General features: G+C 53.4%; 1 protein-coding gene across 7 annotated transcripts in view; it reads right to left on the reverse strand.

Moving 5' to 3' along the window:
* Positions 1–1449: 1449 nt before the first annotated feature.
* The window catches only part of PLEKHM1 (pleckstrin homology and RUN domain containing M1), a 46420-nt gene continuing 30745 nt past the window's right edge, over positions 1450–17124 (reverse strand). For 6 of the 7 annotated variants that reach the window (XM_040989329.1, XM_040989333.1, XM_040989330.1 and 3 more), the window contains 6 exons: positions 14793–15713; positions 11672–11817; positions 8745–8938; positions 4391–4454; positions 3887–4044; positions 1450–3179 (listed from right to left, as the gene is read on the reverse strand). In XM_040989329.1, the coding sequence (XP_040845263.1) occupies positions 3068–3179; positions 3887–4044; positions 4391–4454; positions 8745–8938; positions 11672–11817; positions 14793–15713 (1595 nt within the window). In that variant the 3' untranslated portion in view covers positions 1450–3067. The remainder of the gene's footprint in view (positions 3180–3886; positions 4045–4390; positions 4455–8744; positions 8939–11671; positions 11818–14792; positions 15714–17124) is intronic. The other variant, XR_005884783.1, reaches the window with a different exon arrangement.

The raw sequence follows: 17124 nt of genomic DNA on the forward strand, positions 1-17124 counted from the left end.
GATCCTGGAGAGGGTGATGTGGTTCTGTTAAATCTGGGGAAAGCTGCCTTCTCCTCCTGGCATGACTCTGGGCTCATTCCAGACTGTAGGGGCCTGAGCAGCTGTGCATGCCCACCTAGTACCTGAGGCTGGAATCAGCTACTTCCGGCCAACATGGGCCAAGCTGTGGTCCTGGCAAAGCCCACTCCATGAAAGTTGAGACTTCAGTAGGAATCTGTCTCAGCATGCTCTGTGGGGCGCCCTTCCTTGGGTATCTTTGCCCATGCTTATGCTGGGTGCTGCCCTCAGGGGGTAAATGCTGTAGTGGTAAGGAAGCAGTTGGTGTGGGGGCAGGGGCTTCTAGGAATCTTGAAGGCAGGCACGTGGCAGAACACATGCTTGGAGATAGTGACTGGGCAAACCCTACGTACTCCCCCAGCTAGCAGGCCAGGCAAGGAGACAGGCTGGCAGGGGTCGTGGTCCTTGCCAGAGGGACAGACAGGTCTGATGTCCTACTCTGCCACTTGCTGGCCTTTAGATCTTAGAGCTTGGTCTCATCCCTGCCTGTTTTCTGTCCCATAAACTGAGGGGTAGCAACAGTGACTTCATGGGGTGTTGGCAAGGGTAGATGGAGGACGCTGAGCACAATGCCATGGTGAGGATACCCAAACCATAGTTAGTGCCTTTACCATGGAATGAGCTCCTTGGGGTTGGATTGGGATCTACCCACATGCTGTCTTCCTTCAGGGAAACGGGGAAGACGGAAGTGGGTGAGTGTCCTGAGTCACTTTGCGGAGTACACAGGGCCTAAAGCAAGGCAGCACTAGGGCCTGGAATCTGGGTTCCTCCACTGGACCAGCCACCCCTTGGTCCCTCATCTTTCCTCTGGTCCACTGCTCACTGCTGCTGGGGGAAGCCAGGGCTCATGGATGCACAGAGGCCACTTGTAGACTGAAAGGGGTCTTCCAGGACAGGAACCTGGCGTTTTTCCTTCCCACTTTCCTGCAACCAGATTCCCCTGTGATGTCTCTTTCCTCCTTTGCCAGGGTGGGCTTCCCCATGCAGGGGTCCTGTGAGGAAGGCCAGCACCCAGGTAAAGGTGGACCTGAGCCCTGAGCATGAACCCTGACCTCCCTGAGCAGGACTCAGTGTCAGGGGGCCTGCCCAAAGCACAGGAAAAGAAGCTACCGGGGTGTCTGTCTCAGTTCCATGAGAGGGTTTCAAGAAGCAAAAGGACAAAGATGTGAATTCCCCATGGATTCCTGGGAGCTTACTGTGTATGCCTGTGAGTAAACCTCCCACAGGCCTGCGGCTCCCGGTGTGGCAAGAGTGGGTGCACACCCAACACTGTGCTTCCTTACTTCTTTCCCTTGACCCCCTGCGCTAACCCCAGCACCACTGGATGACCACGGATGACAAGGAGTTTTTCCCTCATCAGAGGCAGGGTTAGGTTCAGAACCAGGCCAGCAATTAGAAAGATTAGGTCTTTACTGCAAAATTAATTTAAAAATCAGTGTTCCTTCAGTATTCGGCAAAGCACTTCTCAGGGCCAGAGCCCAGTCTCATCACCAGCAGCTTATTGCATACAATCCCGTTTCTAAAACAGCGTGGGCACTGCTGAGGCGCACAGCAGCTACCCACTGGAGGGAGCAGGCAAGCTCCAATGCCATGGTCCAGGCGCAGAGGGTGTGCAAGAGGGGGCGTGGAAGGAAGCCCCACTAATTAGGGCCTCATTCTTGCTGCCTCCTAGGGGACCTTCTGGAATGTATTCCTAGACCCAGGGTCACCCCAGACTAGGCTGTTGCCCACTCAGGAACCTGGAGCACTGATGGCTCGGATCAGACCACTTATGGGGTAGGAAGGGGAAAGACCTCCTAGTTTAGGAGGCATTGGTGTTCTGGGTATGGGTGCGTACCACTCTGTGAGGGACACAGAAACCGTGGCAGCCTTGTCACTCCCTTGTCACCGCCTCCTCTGCTTTACCTCACAGTTCAGCAGCTTCTGGGGACTGGCAGGTGACTCAGCAGTCAAACCAGCCCCGGGCAAGGGCGGGGAGGGCTCATCTGACAGGAGCAGGCAGAGCTCACCAGAGGTCTCCAGCGCTGAGAGGGACCTGCTGGGCTCAGAAGTGGGGAAGGCAGCGGAGCGACAACATTCACATTTCTCGAGGCCTCTGAACTTCACTTTGGGAACCATTTCAGGCTGCCAGCCCAGCCCCCAAGCTCCCTGCTGCCATGTAGCCAGTCATGCTGTGTGAGTTCACAAGCTGAGGCTGAGGCGGTGTCCGTGTGTCCCACACACCTTAGCAGGGCAAGGATCCAGCTCCTTTCTCACTGTGCCGGGCCTGGCCCAGGGGCGGGGGAGGGGGTCAAAGTGAGGAAGGTGGGGTGACCTGAGGGCCCACCTGGGGTAGGGCCCTGCGGGGTGCAGGGGTGAGGAGGGCCTAGGGATGAATCAAGGTGGGACAAAGTGCTGTCAGTGCTGGTGTTGAGTCATTTTATCTCCCTGTTGCAAGGACCAAACCCCAGGCCAGAGAAGATCCAGGGAGGCTGGGATCAAAAGGAGGGGCTGGGCTTTGCAAATGAGGGGCATGGGGACATGGAGAGGAAGGAGGCTGTCCTCAGGACTGCCTGCTCTACAGGACAGGCTGTTTGACCTGCCTGCCACCAGCCAGCCTTCAGGCTAGGCACCAGAGGCTCCAGCACGCTGCTCAGGGTAAGCAGGCCTGGAGTTCTTAGATCAGTTGTGCAGTGTCAAGAATAGAAAAAAATATTTTCTTCTGAAACATAAAGTGGGAAGACCCACCTTAGAAAACTAGTCCTTTTAATTAGGAATGTGGAATGGAAACATCCCATCTGCCCCACAGTGTGTACACAGCCTGGCCTCAGGTCCCTGGCCTGCTGAGAGGGCCCCTAGCATCGGGCGTGGGCCTCTGTTGTGTCCACACTCCTGGAGCAGAGCAAGGGGTGGGAGGCCTCAGCACTCCTGGAGTTTCCCGACAAGGGGTGGGGGCAGCCAGCACACTCGTGAAATCAAGGGACTGATGGCAAGCCCAGCTGGGATGGCGGGGTAGCTTAGGGCAGCAGGGTCAGGTGAGACTGTTCTGTTGCTGGTACTTGCGCCGGCGGGCACAGCGGGGACAGCCCTTCTTCACCACGGCCTGGCAGCTCTGGTGAAAGACGGTCTTGCACTCGGCACACCTGGGGAGAGAGAGAGTGGCTAAGCACTGCTGTGCTGGCTGTGTCGGAGACGGCTTGGGCTGAAGCTGGGCCCTGCTGCTCAGCACCACTATGCCCATGCACAGCTCTGCTTTGCCTGGTGCTGGAGCTGCCCTGAACAACACTTCCACACAAGTATGTCACACACACTGGGATGCCATGTCCTCCTTCTAGAAATGCTGCTTGAGACTCATTCTGTGGCTGCTGCCTATCTTTAGAACACTCTGCAGTTTGAAAGCCTCAGCCCTGGGCCCACTCAGGGCTCCGCTCTTGGCTGGAAGACACCCACTGAGAATTTTAATGCTCAGCTCAGCTCATCCTCGGCCCCCACATGGGTGGAAGGCAGGTCTGAGGCCTTTGTCAACAAGATGACCCACAGCAGCAGAGGCAGTGGCAAGTACCACCTACCAAGTACCCACTCTGGCCAGGCCTTGGGCCAGCCCTCTAGGGTAGTCACCCACTCAGTTTCACAAGCCAGACAGTGGCTCAGGGGGCCCCTCTTTGATAGCCAGCAGCCACCAAGACCCCTGATGGAAGGCTCCGCAAGGGCATGGGAGTTCTGGGAGCCCTGCATATGGGCTGCTGTGAGTGACCTGGCCAGCCCGGGGCACTGGCACTGCAAGGACATTGGGGCTATGGGTGTAGAGGAAGGTGGGGCTGGGAGATGGCTGCCTGGCTGTCACACATACCTGACTGTGGTGTCAAACTCAAAGGGGAAGATGATGTCATGGTGGTGGCAGATCTGGCAGATGAAGCCGCGCTGGGTACACAGGTCGCAGTGGTAGACGTGCTGGGAGGCAAACTCGATCAGCGTCTTGAGGAATCCTTCATATACACCCTCTGCGATCTGAGAAGGGCAAGCACAGGCCCCAGCTGTGGCTCCCGCCACCTTGTCCCAAGTCCCTGTGCCGGTCAGGCTGAGCCACGCAGACCTCCAGCCCCTGTGTTGTAGGGGCTAGTCCCTGATGAGCTCCCAATCTGCTTCTTTCCTTAAAGGAAAAACTCTCACCCGTGTCCCGGTATTTGCTGGTGTCCTTGTTTATTCGGGGGCAGGGGTGGAGGGGAGGCTGGGCAATTGGTCAGTGCCAGGAAGCTCTGGGGTAGGAAGGGGCTGAAGATTGCCATGGCCAGCCCCTGTACCATCGCCCAGGACGAAGCCCCTCTGGAGGTCTGTGGGGGCATGGCATTCTTACCTGCTGGAGGTCAGCGACACTGAATTTGTGAGGAGACTCTAAGAGGTAATTCCTGTGGTTGAGCCTTTGAAGAAGAAAAAGCCCCAGAAGATTCTTTAGAAGGATTTCCAAGACCTTGGCCAACTGGTGTGGTGTTTGTTTTCATTCTCTCAGCACTACTAATCAGTCAGAGCCACCTCCCGCCTGGGCAAGGCAGTGGCCAAGGGCACATATTGGCCTGTTAAGCCCTGGGACTTAGGCCAGTTACTGAACCTCTCCTGACAAATGAAGGTGAAATCATTTGCTTGCAGCACTTGGCTCAGTGCCTCGCACAGAGTAAACACATCATTGACAACAATGGGGAGGAGGAAAGTGAACTGCCCGTGCCAGAAACCAGACTAAGGGTTTTCTTTGTATCTTCATTCATTTAACCTTCACCAAAGTCCCGTGAGGCCAGTCCTAGTATAAGCCCCATCTTGAGAAGGAATGAAACGAGAAGCTAAACAACTCGCCAGGGCCCACACAGCTGCATCTGAATGCAGGAATCCAGCTCTGGAGCCTGCACCCTTGCCGACCTCTCTGAGTTCTTGGTGGATGTTAGCTTGTGTTTCTCGCCATCGTGTCATGCTGGGGCAGTGAGTGCCAGGGACAGCAGCCCTGGTTCAGCCAAGGGGAAGCACTGAAGTATCTGGGTTTTGCTGAGACATGAGAGGGCCTGAAATGCACCCCAAGCACAGCAGATACTTTTCAACATGGGGAGGGGAGAGCGAGGGCTCGGCTCAGCCTCTGCCACGTTGATGGCAGGGATCCTGTGACTTGTGTCCCTAGGGATGGAGAGGAAACACCTGCACAAAGTCCCCTGCTACCACACCCTGCTTGACAGAGAGACAGAGAGAGAGAGTGTGTGTGTGTGTGTGTGTGGTGGGGACAGGGGCTGGGGTGGAGAACACTTCAAGTGAGAGGAAGCTTAGGGACCTGTCCAGGCATATCCCAGATATCTAGGGGCAGGAGAGTGCCAAGCCCTGGGGCAGGCCTTCAGGGTGTGAGCCAAAGGGCACGTGGAATGTGGCTTGGCCCTGCCCTGCCTGATGGTTCTGGTTGTGATCCGGGAGAGCCCAAGCTGAGGTGAAGATACTGAATCCCACTGACTAGCCCAGTAGGCCACACTGTACTTTGCACGGTGAGGACAGTGCTGGCTAGCCACACTCAGTTTACCGTGCTTGTTACCCCAGCAAACATGCAGCTTTATGAGAACAGGAAGCTGCCATTTCACAGCAGGAAAACAGTGGAGGAGGAGCATGGCATCACACAGGACAACCCTGAGCTGGCAGGAAGGGTGGGGCTCACCTGGATGGAGTCACGTCTGTTCTCTACTCTCCAGGCAGCCCTGTGAGCCAGGCAGGGGTCTTCCACAAGCCACTGTCTCTGCTCCCATCATACTCAGGGCAAGGCCTTATAACCGGTCTCTCTGTGAGTTAGTTGAGACCGGAGGGAGAGGACCCCTTTTCCTGTCCTCTACGAGGGAAGCACATGGGCACTGGGACACACTCATGCCTGCTCTGTCCTCTGGTACGAGGCTAGCTGCGGCAGGCATTAGAGTAATCTCTACAGCTTTCTGGAAGACAGTAGAAGGCAGAGGAGACAGTAGCTGCACCTTAGCTCGTCACCGATGCTGATCAGGAAGGAAAAAAGCACCAGCCAGGCAGCTGCCATTTACATCGTGAGGGTCTCCTCTCCGACCTCCTCCATACCCCACGATCTGCCCATGCCTTCTCTGTTCCCTTCTTACATTCTGGATCTTTCTGGGCCACTGCTCATGGCTTGCTTAGGGCCAGGGTTAATACTCCACCAGCTGCTGGTCTGGTGCTCGGCTCTCCACCCGCGTCCTCCTGCAGGAGTGCTCTTTTCTAAACTGCCACTCAGAACACGCCAGGATGGTGCTCCCCACTGGCAGTAGATGAATTCCAGCTGTATGACAAGACCTCCGTGGCCTGAGCCTGTGAGACCACTTTGTACCATGGGTTCCTCTTGCTCCTAAACCCCAGGCCAATACATGGCGGCCCTTCAAAAAGTTCATGGAGGATCTGGTGCAGTAGCCTAGCGGCTAAAGTCCTCACCTTGCACGCCTGCGATCCCATATGAGCACTGATTCTAATCCTGGGCCACCCCACTTCCCATCCAGCTCCCTGCTTGTGGCCTGGGAAAGCAGTAGAGGACGACCCAAGGCACCCACATGGGAGACCCTGAAGAAGCTCCGGGTTCCTGGCTTCAGGTCAGCATAGCTCCAACCATTGCGGCTGCTTGGGGACTGAATCAATGGACGGAAGATCTTCCTCTCTGTCTCTCCTCCCTCTAGAGATATATGACTTTCCAAAGGGGGGAAAAAAAAGTTCATGGAAAATGGGAATAAAAGGCAAGTTTATTTTGGAGCCAAAATTTTATTTTCAAATGCATAATCCTTTCACAATGTGCTTTTTTTCATGGACTTTCTGAAGCTCTGGTATATGTGTGGATTTAAATTTTTTTTAATTAAAAAAAAAACACACCTTGGCGTTGAGACTCTGAAGTTCCTCATGTATAGGACACCACTGATGTGGAGCAACTCTCTCCATGTAAATGGGTCCACCAAGGGAAGTCCCTTTGATAACCGTCCTCTGCTCCTGACACTGGCTGCCTTTGTGAAGAAAGGCACTAAAACAAAATACTGCCAGCTTCCAGCCCAGATGCCACCTCCTCTGGGAGCTACCCAAATATGCTGTTCCTGCTTGTGGCCATCTGTGGGTGCCTCAGGCAGCTCTCACCAGCACCCAACAAGACCACAAACGCATGGCAATCACTGGCCCATTCTGTAGCTGGGGTTTCAAGAAGTAAAGCAACTTCCCTGCTCTCTCCCCTCCCTATAATGGGACTTCCAGACGCAGCCTTGTCCTCCAGCAGGCCAAGTGTGCATCGGCATACAGCAGCTGACGATGGCACTGCTGACCCTGGCAGAAGGAGAGTGGATGCAGGTTCCCAATGAAGCTGTTGGAGAAGACACCTCAGCAGGGCAGACAGCATGAGTGGGGCCAGAATCTACTTGGAAGCTCTGGTCCATGCAGGCCAGGGAGAGCGTGAGGCTCCTAAGATCCTAGGAACTGCACTGGTCTGGAGTTCTGGGTTATACAGAATGGGAGGGAGTCAGGCCCACTGAGCTGGGGAGAGCCAGACACCCAGCTGATGAGTGGGTGGCAGAGCCTTCCTGTAGAGGAAACAGGGCTCAGGTGGCTGCTCTGGGGGCTGTGAGCACCCAGTTTCTCTCTGCTTTCTGCTTTGCAGAACATCCCTGCAACACCCCAGCCCTTTCTCAGGAGCTGCAGGGGAACTGTACCAGGGCCAGTGTCGGCAGAGATCTGGGAGAACCTAGCCAGGATGGAGGAACGACACATCAACAAGTCAGGTGCTCTCTCTGCCAGCCTCACAGGAAGCAAAGGGCAGGCCTGAGGAAGGAGCTTGAAAGGGCTTGTGAGGTTCCTTAAGTCCCCAGAACCTACACTGGCAACAGGCACCAGCCACTCCCAAGAGCCTTGCAGGAGGCTGCAGACTGGCCTGCACCCTGAGAACCAGAGGGAAAGGCTGTCAGGTCCATGCGAAGTGGGGTGTCATGGCCCAGGGACCAAGCAGCTTCTTGAGGGGCATCGAGAGGGATGCCCCTGCCCTAGCCTATCTTGCACATGCTGGAGACTCTTGGGAGGGATGACGTATGGATAATAGCCAGCAGTGGGGAGAAGACCGACCAAGGAGGGAGAAGCCAAGGACCACAGCTTCTGATGGTCTGGCCTGGCGTGCCGTCCAGGTTTGCCTCTCACCACACTCCCCACTTCCCTCCTTCAGCCTGAGTGCTCCCTGCTCTTTGTGTGCAGAAGGCCTCCCTTCAGGGTCTGCATGGACCCTTCCTTCTGTCCAGAACACTCTTTCCCCCTCTTCTTCCCTTTCTAATTCCTATGTATTTTTCGGGCCTTATCTTAGGAGTTCCTTTTCCCAGGAAGACTGCCCTAGTTTTCTCTAAAGTGTGGAAGATGTTTTGCCTCTGTGCTTTTGGCATGTCCTGCGTTTCCCTAGCCTTCACCTCCTGGATGGAGTTGTTGGTTTCCTCACAGTCTTCCCTGCCAGACCTGAAGCTTCCAGTAGGGAATGACTGATCTACTGTGCTCAGCGCAGTATCTCACATTCCTGCTCCGTGCCTGGAATTCAGTATGTCCTCAGTAAATGTCTGAATGAATGGATACATGAACAAAAACTACCCCCTGAGGGATGCAGTGATTTCTCAGGTGCCAAGCACACAGCCTGCCCAGGTACTGGATGTATGCACACATATCTGTGGGGAGCAGGTGCTTACCTCCTGCTCAGCTCCTTTAAGACGCCACTTCGGCACAGGCACAAGTAATCGCCTAGAAGCTTCAGCTGCTCCCGGCTCCTGCCGATGAGGTGCATCCGTTCCACATGTTCATACAGAGATGCGTTCACCAGCTGCAGGTTGATGAGAGGCTGGGCCCGTATCCGCTTCAGGAACTTCAGGGCCTGCCGGCAGACCTGGAGACACCACCAGTGTCAGGTAGAAAAGAACAGCAGTTGGAGCTGGTTCTGCAGCCCAGCAGGCAAAGCTGCTCCCTGTGATGCAGGTATTCCTTGTGGGCACCACTTCATGTCCTGGCTGTTCTACTTCTGACCCAGTGTCTGTGAATGGTCTGAGAAAGCAGCAGGAAATGGCCCAAGTGCTTGGGGACTATGCCAACCGCGTGGGAGATCTGGAAGGAAGTTCCTGGCTTTAGGCTGGCCCAGCACTGGCTGTTATGGCCATTTGGGGAAGGAACAAGGTGATGGAAGACATCTCTCTGTAACTGCCTTCCTTTCTGTTCACTTCCTTCTTACCTTCCTTTTTGTTTTTTAGGGCCTGGCTAAATCCTTACCTTGCATGTGGTGGGATCCCATGTGGACACCAGTTCACGTTCCAGTTGCTCCACTTCCTATTGAGCTCCCTGCTTGTGGCCCGGGAGAACAGAGGAGGATGGCCCAAAGCCTTGGGACACCATATCCACATACGAGATCTGGAGGAGGCCCCGGCTTTGAATCAGCACAGCTCTAGCTGTTGCAGCCACTTGGGGAGTGAACCAGCAGGTATTTCAGAGAGAAATATCTTCCATCCACGGGTTCACACTCCAAGTGACTACAACAGCTGGAGCTGAGTTGATCTGAAGCCAGTAGTCTCCTCTGGGTATCCCATGTGGGTGCAGGGTCCCAAGGCTGTGGGTCATCCTCCATTGCTTTCCTAGGCCACAAGCAGAGAGCACGTTGGGAAGTGGAGCAGCCAGGATACAGACTGGTGCCCATATGCTACCCTCATTTTCAGGCCGGCAGGAAACAGGCATGCCCCTCTGAGCCCTGGCTCAGAAACCAGATGACTGGTCTGTGGCAGGCTCCACCACAGGAAACCACAGAGCTGACAGAGCTGGCATGTTTCCCCAAGCTCCTGCAGGTCTTGACCACATCTGCCGACAGCATTCTGCACATCTCTGTGTGGAGCTGAGTGGTTAATCTCACTTCTCCCACAGATAGGTGGCTGAAGGCCTTATCTTTGGCCCTGACCCCATTACTAACACTAGTGGCTGAGCACCTACCACCATGTGCCTAGTACTTGCTAGGGACCTTGATCAACTCCTTTCTCATCCTCATATCAACTTTTAGGGGAAGGAGCCATCAACCCACTTGGAAGATGAGAAGGAGTCTGAGAGGCTTCAGCAAAACCCCCTTTAAAGAGCCCCAAGCCCAGGTCTGGACTGTGCAATGCCGGCCCCCTGCTCTGAGTGAGGCCCCCCGTCCTGTGCTCTCCTCCCTATGTGATTAGATATGTCGAGGAGTGGAGCTGGGCTTGGTGGCCAGCTACTTCCCAGTGCTCAGGGAGTCAGAACTGGGCTGAATTCCACCTGTACATCCTTGAGAAATGTAACACTCGGCACTCCTTCTCCTCAGCTGCAAAATGGGGTGACTCAAACCATACATCTGGTGAGATTATTCTGAGTTTTGGTGAAGAGAGACAATCCATGTATGCTCTTCACGTAGGGCTTGCACTGCAGCCTATCCTCAGAGAACACAAGGTGATGCCCCTGCTATGTGAGCACCTTTGTGGTCCAGTTGTCCCCTAAGGCCAGAGGACATAACGCGCCCCCAGAAGACCTGGAGATTCCAGGCCCTGTCTCCTGGCTCCAATAGCATCTCTCGCCTGCCCAGCAGCAGGTATCCTAGAGCCCTGAGGTACCAGGCCTCCAGCCTAAAGGCAGCCAATAGTAATGGCCCTGCTCTTCCCAACTCAGCCTGGATGAGGCTTACATAAGCACAAGAGCATGTGCTGGCAGCCAGCCACCCTGTGCTCCCCAAGGCTTGTTCCTATCCTATGCACCTGAAGGACACAAAGAAAGAGGCCTTGGTCCTAGGCTAACATTCTGCCAAGTGTCAGCCAAGCCACAGCACAAGTGGGTCAGCCAGAGGTCCCCAACCTGTGGGCCTGCGACCTTCAACCACTCAACACAGCCCTGTGTTCTCCTGAAACAGATAAGGACACCAGAGTTAGTCTGCTTGTGGTAACAGGAAGCTCAGCTAGAAAGGAGGAAGATGTGGAAGACTTTAGGAAGGGCCTTATTCCACAGCAAATAAACACAAAGAAGAACTGAGAGTCAGCAATGAGCCAAAAAAATAGGTGAGCCCAGTAGAATCCCAACTCTGTAGCACGCAGATGCCCTTGGAAATAAGGCACAGCACAGGCTAACCTCAAGATGTTGACATGATTATCTTTGGGTGATGACACATGATCATGATGTATTCCTGGGTGTTCTGTAATGTTTAGCTGTTAAATAGCCATGTATTGTCTTCAAAATGGGGGTGCCCCAGAAAAAAAAATACTCTTTCAAAGACAAGAACTAAGTCTATGGAATTGCCAGGGCCAACAGAGGTGAGACTGAGACTAACTGCTCTCTGTTGTACAGCCCACCAGCTCGCCCACCTACCTGGCATCCACCCACTCATGTATCTACTTGCTGTATCTGTAGGTGCTATAGATTTTTTTTTTTTGTCTGTGACTCAGGAACAGTGAACAATTCTTATACCCCTACTTGGGGACTACTTGTCAGCAGGTGCTGACAAAGACTGTGGGCAGGAACCAACCTCAGCTTCTTTTGGCCAAATTCCTCCAAACAGGAAAACGACAGGGCAAAGTGGAGGCAACACTGCTTCAACCTGTTGGGGCCAGCACGGGCTGGGCCCGAGACTTACCGGGCGCTTAGTGAGGTCCCAATTGTGGATGATCCTGGCTGGGATCACTGAGGAATCGTCCTGATGGCAGATGTCACAGTAATAGAGACCAGAGAAGGCACAGAGCTTGGGTCGTATGAAGGAGAAGCCAATCTGTCGCGAGCAGCCTGCAGAGATGGGCAGTGGGTGAATGAGTGCAGACAAGGCCACAGTCAGCTCAGAACTTGCAGGAGCTACTAGGAAATGACCTGTGCAGCTTTTTTGTTCTTTTAAATTTGAAAAGCAGAGGATGAGAGAGAGTTGAGAGACAGAAAAATATTCCATCTGCTGGTTTACTCTCCAAGTGGCCATGCTAAAGCCACAAGCTGGGAAGACTGCTATGGGATACTGGTGTCATAAGTCAACAGCTTAAGTTGCTGCTGAGCTACAAAGTCAGCGCTAGTTTTTTAAAGTTAGGTACAATGATAAAAATAACCACGACTCAGGGTCATAGGGGAGGGCTAGCAACTCTGTTTCCAATCTAACTTCCTGCTAATAATCCTGAGAAGGCATTATTATTGGCCCAACTACTTGGCCTCCTGCTAACCATGTGGGAGACCTGAATGGAGTTCCTGAGTCAACCCCAGCTGCTATTTAGGGAGTGAACCAGGGGATGGAAGAACTCACTCTCTAACTCTACTTTTCAAAAAAAATCTATAAAACCACCACCACCATCACCACCCAAGCCACCACTGATATTTCTCTACTCAGAACTGACCCTATTAATGAATCCCTAACTCTATGAAATTTGTGCTCAGGAATGTTGAGACAACTGTTTGGTCACACAGCAGCACAAGTACAGGGCAAACATTCAAAATTGGGACCTGAAGGCCATATTCTTGTCCATTATACTTAGCTGTTTCATTTGTCCCTGCTTTCTGGTGCTCGCTCAGCCGCACTACCTCCTGTCTACTCCTCCACCAGGGCCCAGAAATGGAGGCAATTAAGTGAGACTGGACAAGCAGTGACAGAGTAGGGAAGATGAGGCCAGGCACAGGAAGGGTGGTGAAGAGGCAGGGCACTTTATACACTGCGTGCTGCTGGTTCCAATCTAGAGCTGTCTGATCTCACGGGACAGCAGGGGGCAGTGGAAGTCACACTAGGGTATGCCCAGGGCAAAAAGGAAAGGCAGTGTAAATCCTGGATGCATCCTTGCCTCTTACAGGGATAAGTCCAGAGGACTGGCTCCTTTCCTTAACAGCTGTTTTATCCTGACCTTCAGCAATGGTTAAAGGGTCCATTAGAAGCATCTGTAAAATTCAGCTTCTACTGGCTGCTTTGTGGCATTTTTCAAACTATGAGCCAGACAGGATGAAAATGGCCTGCAAACCACAAAACACAACCCACAAAACAGCAGTAAGCATCTACCTGGCCACCGAGCTGTGTGTGCAGGGTGGAAGGCAAGCCCAGACTCCATGGTTCATAGTCCAGGCTGGCAGGTGGGTTGTCCCTGCAGTAATCATACCCACAGTGGGGGGAACTTCCTGTCACAGCCTTGGACTCCTGGCTCCTACCAGCTAAGACGCCAAGCTCAAGTGCAGAGGGCTTGTGAGTGGCAGCTTGCAGATGTTCTCTGATGGAAGCTCAGCAATTCCCAACCTCTATACACTACTTCCTTCCTGACACTTGGGCAGGAACCCCCTCTGGTCCCAGGGCTCCTCCCCACCTAAGCTCCACTTCATGTTTTGACTCTCAGTAGGACCCCTTGCTGGAGGAGCTGATATCTCCTCATAGTTAGAGGAAGGGAGTAGGAAAAGCTAATAACGGACTACAGGCAGCAAAACATGCAGTGTCTGTGAGCAATATGATGGTGGTATCCTGTTTACAAGCTCAGACTCTTGGGCCGGACAAGCCAGGTCCTAATCCTGCTCTGCCACTTGGTAGCTGTGAGAGCCCGAAACAAGGTACTCAGCAACCCTGGCCCGTTTCTTCATCTACACATAGAGATATCAGCAGCACCAGCTTCTCTAAGGTTGTGGCAGAAATGAAATAAGAGCTCAATGAAGCATCTGGCTCAGTGCCCTGCAAAGAAGCGTTAGATCTGACGCTGCAGTAATAGAGCACATGCATTGCCCTGGAATACCACCATTAAGTGCTAGTAAGAAGAGAGTCACACTGGGGAACAATTCAGAGAACTACGCTGTCCAAAAGAGTGACCACGGGCAGCACGTACCCCCTTTAATTAAAGCAAATCCAAACGGAAAATTCAGTTCTAGGGCTGGCATTGTGACACAGCACGTGAAAGCCGCTGCCTATGGTGACACTGGCACCCTGTTTGAATGTTGGTTTGAGATCTGGCTACTCTTATGACTGAGCTCCCTGCTGATATACCTGGGAAAGCAGGGGAAGATGGTCCAAGTGCTTGGCCCCTGCACCCATGTGGAGATCTGGAAGAAGATCCATGGAAAGTATGGATCTAGAATACTTTCATAACCAGAGAAAGCTCTAGGAGCTAATTCTCCACCCTGCGGTGCCAGCATCCCATATAAGCACCAGTTTGTGTCTTGGCTGTTCCACTTGATTCAGCTCTCTGCCTATGGCCGGCGAAAGCAGCGGAGGATGGCTCAAGTCTATAGGTCCCGGTACCCATGTAGGATACCCATAAGAAGTCCCTGGCTCCCAGCTTAGATCAATTCAGTTCTGACCATTGTGGTCATTCGGGGGGTGAACCAGTGGCTCGAAGATCTCTAACACTCTGTGAAATCTGCTTTGCAAATTTAAAAATATTTTAAAATAAAATAAACACTATTTCCATCTGAAAAAGGAAGTAGAGATATTCAGAAAGATTCCATGACCCTGATCCCAAAGACTATACGGATGAAGGATGTAGTAATAAGATAATGGGGATGGGAGGAGCAGATCCCACCCCTCATCAGGAAGCTGCAGGAGAGGGAAAGGATAGGGCTGTCTGGGAGTAGGGTGCCGGTCCTGGCATGTGCCAGGGAGGAGCAGAGACAGCAGACAAGTTTCCTCTGCTGTATCTCCCAGGGAGGGATGGAGGTACTTATGGAGAGCCAGTAAGGGGTGGGGAGCCCCAATCTGGAATCCACAAGGGGCAGAGTGAGGCTGGCAGGCTGGGGGTGGTGGGGCAGCAAGTTGGCACCTGCGCAGAAGCAGCCCTGGGAGCCCAGACCCTTCTCCGTGGGGATGGCCACCAGGTACTGTAGCAGGAAGCCGTGCTCCCGTGTGGCAAACTTCAGCACCTCCTGACAGTTTTCGTCCAGACTTCCACCAAGGGTCACTGCCTCCTCAGCCGTTTCCAAGTAGGATGCCAGGACCTTGCGCACCAGGTTCCTCCACAGGGTGGCCTCCTCGGCATTCCCAGCCTGCAGCTTCAGGACGGCCTTGGCTGTGATGATCTTAAAGAAAGCTGGGCCCCCGAGACTGGTATCTGGCAGGACATCTCGGATGGTCTCCACTCCATGGCTGTCGCTTAGCATCTTCTCCTTATTTTTCACACGGAAGCACTTTAGGGACTCCAAGGACAGGGAAAATATATAGGGTACCCAGGTCCTGTCTGTATACAGGTACAGAAGGGACTCTTTGATAGCGTCGGGCTCTGGAACCTGAGCAGACGCCCAGTCCAAGTGTGTGTCCTGGAGGGCTGTAGATTCTGAGAACAGGTCCAAGTGAGAGGGGTGGCCACCCTCGGGAGACTCAGGGGTGTCCTCAGGCTGTTCAGGGTACTGGATGTTCACCCACTCATCCTCCTGCTGGGGTCGGACCTTCTGCAGGGCCTCCTGCACGCGATCTAGCCAGTCTTCGGCCTCATCCTGCGAGGAGGCACGCAGGACCAATTTCTTGCCTGAGAAGACCAGCTCAAAGCGCCCATCACTGTGGGCTGGCCCCACAGACTCACAGCGCAGCAGTGAGCAGCTCTCCACGCAGGTGCGCTCCTCGTCACTCAGGTAGAGGCGGAGCTCCAGCGGGGAGAGCTCACAGAAGAGCTCCTTCCACATGCCCATGGCCCCTCGCCGCTCCACTGTGCCCAGCTTCATGAGGCCACGGAACGGGTTGGACAGTCCTGGAGGCAGAAATAGGCATGGTAGGTTATGGTCTGCCCCTTTACCTTGAAAAACCACCTCTGGTGTCGGTTGTGACTGCCACTGGAACACAGGCCAGCTGAGGGCATGGTCAAACGGGCTCCTGGCTTCAGAGGGAATTTTTGAGTGTCTCCTCACTCTGCCCTTGACCTACCTTACCAGAGCCACTTCAGCATAACCCAGCGCTCATACATATACCTTCTCAGCACTGGTGTCTTTCCACTTTTGCCTTCCCTCTTGTCGCCAGGAGGGACCGCTATGTGAGTGGGCCCCCCCAGCCCCCCACTGGCACAGATGTTCTCTGTGACCACCAAGGACTCCGCTCTCCCTGTGGCCCTCTGCTCCCTGCTCAGTGACATCACTCCCATCAGCTCACACCTGATATTAGCCAAAAGGCCGAGAAATGATCCCCATCAGCTCACAAACAGGCTGTGATTTCTGCCATCTTTCAAAATAGCTCATCACCACTCACAGCTTTCACTACCACCCAGTTTCTTGGTCTCAATCACAGCTACACTGCTGGGGAAGATATCAAAATTGTCTCCAGTTCCCTGCTCCCATTTCTTCTTGAATCCATTCCAGTAAGGCTTTGGCCCTTCACTCCGCTGAAACAGCTCCTGGGAAGCCACCAACATCCTCCTCATTGCTGCACCCAGAGGCCACTCCTAGGGCCTCCTCTTCAACCTTGTGTCTTCTGGCCTTGCTCCTTGTTGCTGGCCTTCCACGGCTGGAGACCCAGTGTCAGGTCCAGGCTCTTAACTTTTCTCAGTGCACACCCACCTCTTACCTGCCCTAAGTTTCACACCAACAACTCCAATATTATCTGTATCCTGAATCTCACTTTTTAAAAATGATTTTTTTTTTAACTGGAAAAGCAGATTTACAGAGAGGAGAGACAGAGAGAAAGATCTTCCATTTGCTGGTTCACTCCTCAAATGGCCACAATGGTCAAAGCTGAGCCCATCCAAACCCAGGAGCCAGGAGCTTCTTCCTGGTCCATGTGGGTGAAGGATCCCAAAGCTTTGGGCCATCTTCTGCTGCTTTCCCAGGCCATATGCAGGGAGCTAGATGAAAAGTGGAGCAGCCGAGACATGAACTGGCACCCATATGGGATCCCAGCATTTGCAAAGGAAGGATTTTAGCCATTAGGCTGTTGTGCTGGGCCCTGAATTTCGATCTCGAACTTCAGATTCATACATACATCTGCTCCACAAATGTTCTCCTGGACATGTCAAAGCTGATGTAACTTAAGATAGAGATTCTTCCACTGCAAATCTGCTTCTTCTTTAATTTTCCTCCTCTGACAAGTGGCAAACTTTAATCTCCCAGTTGCTTGGTCTTAAAAACCTTTCTGTTATTCTGGACTTTGTTTCTGTCACAGTCCATAACCAA

This window comes from Ochotona curzoniae, unplaced genomic scaffold (genome assembly GCF_017591425.1).
Source record: "Ochotona curzoniae isolate NIBS_2020 unplaced genomic scaffold, NIBS_Ocur_1.0 contig_520, whole genome shotgun sequence".
NCBI lineage: Eukaryota > Metazoa > Chordata > Mammalia > Lagomorpha > Ochotonidae > Ochotona > Ochotona curzoniae.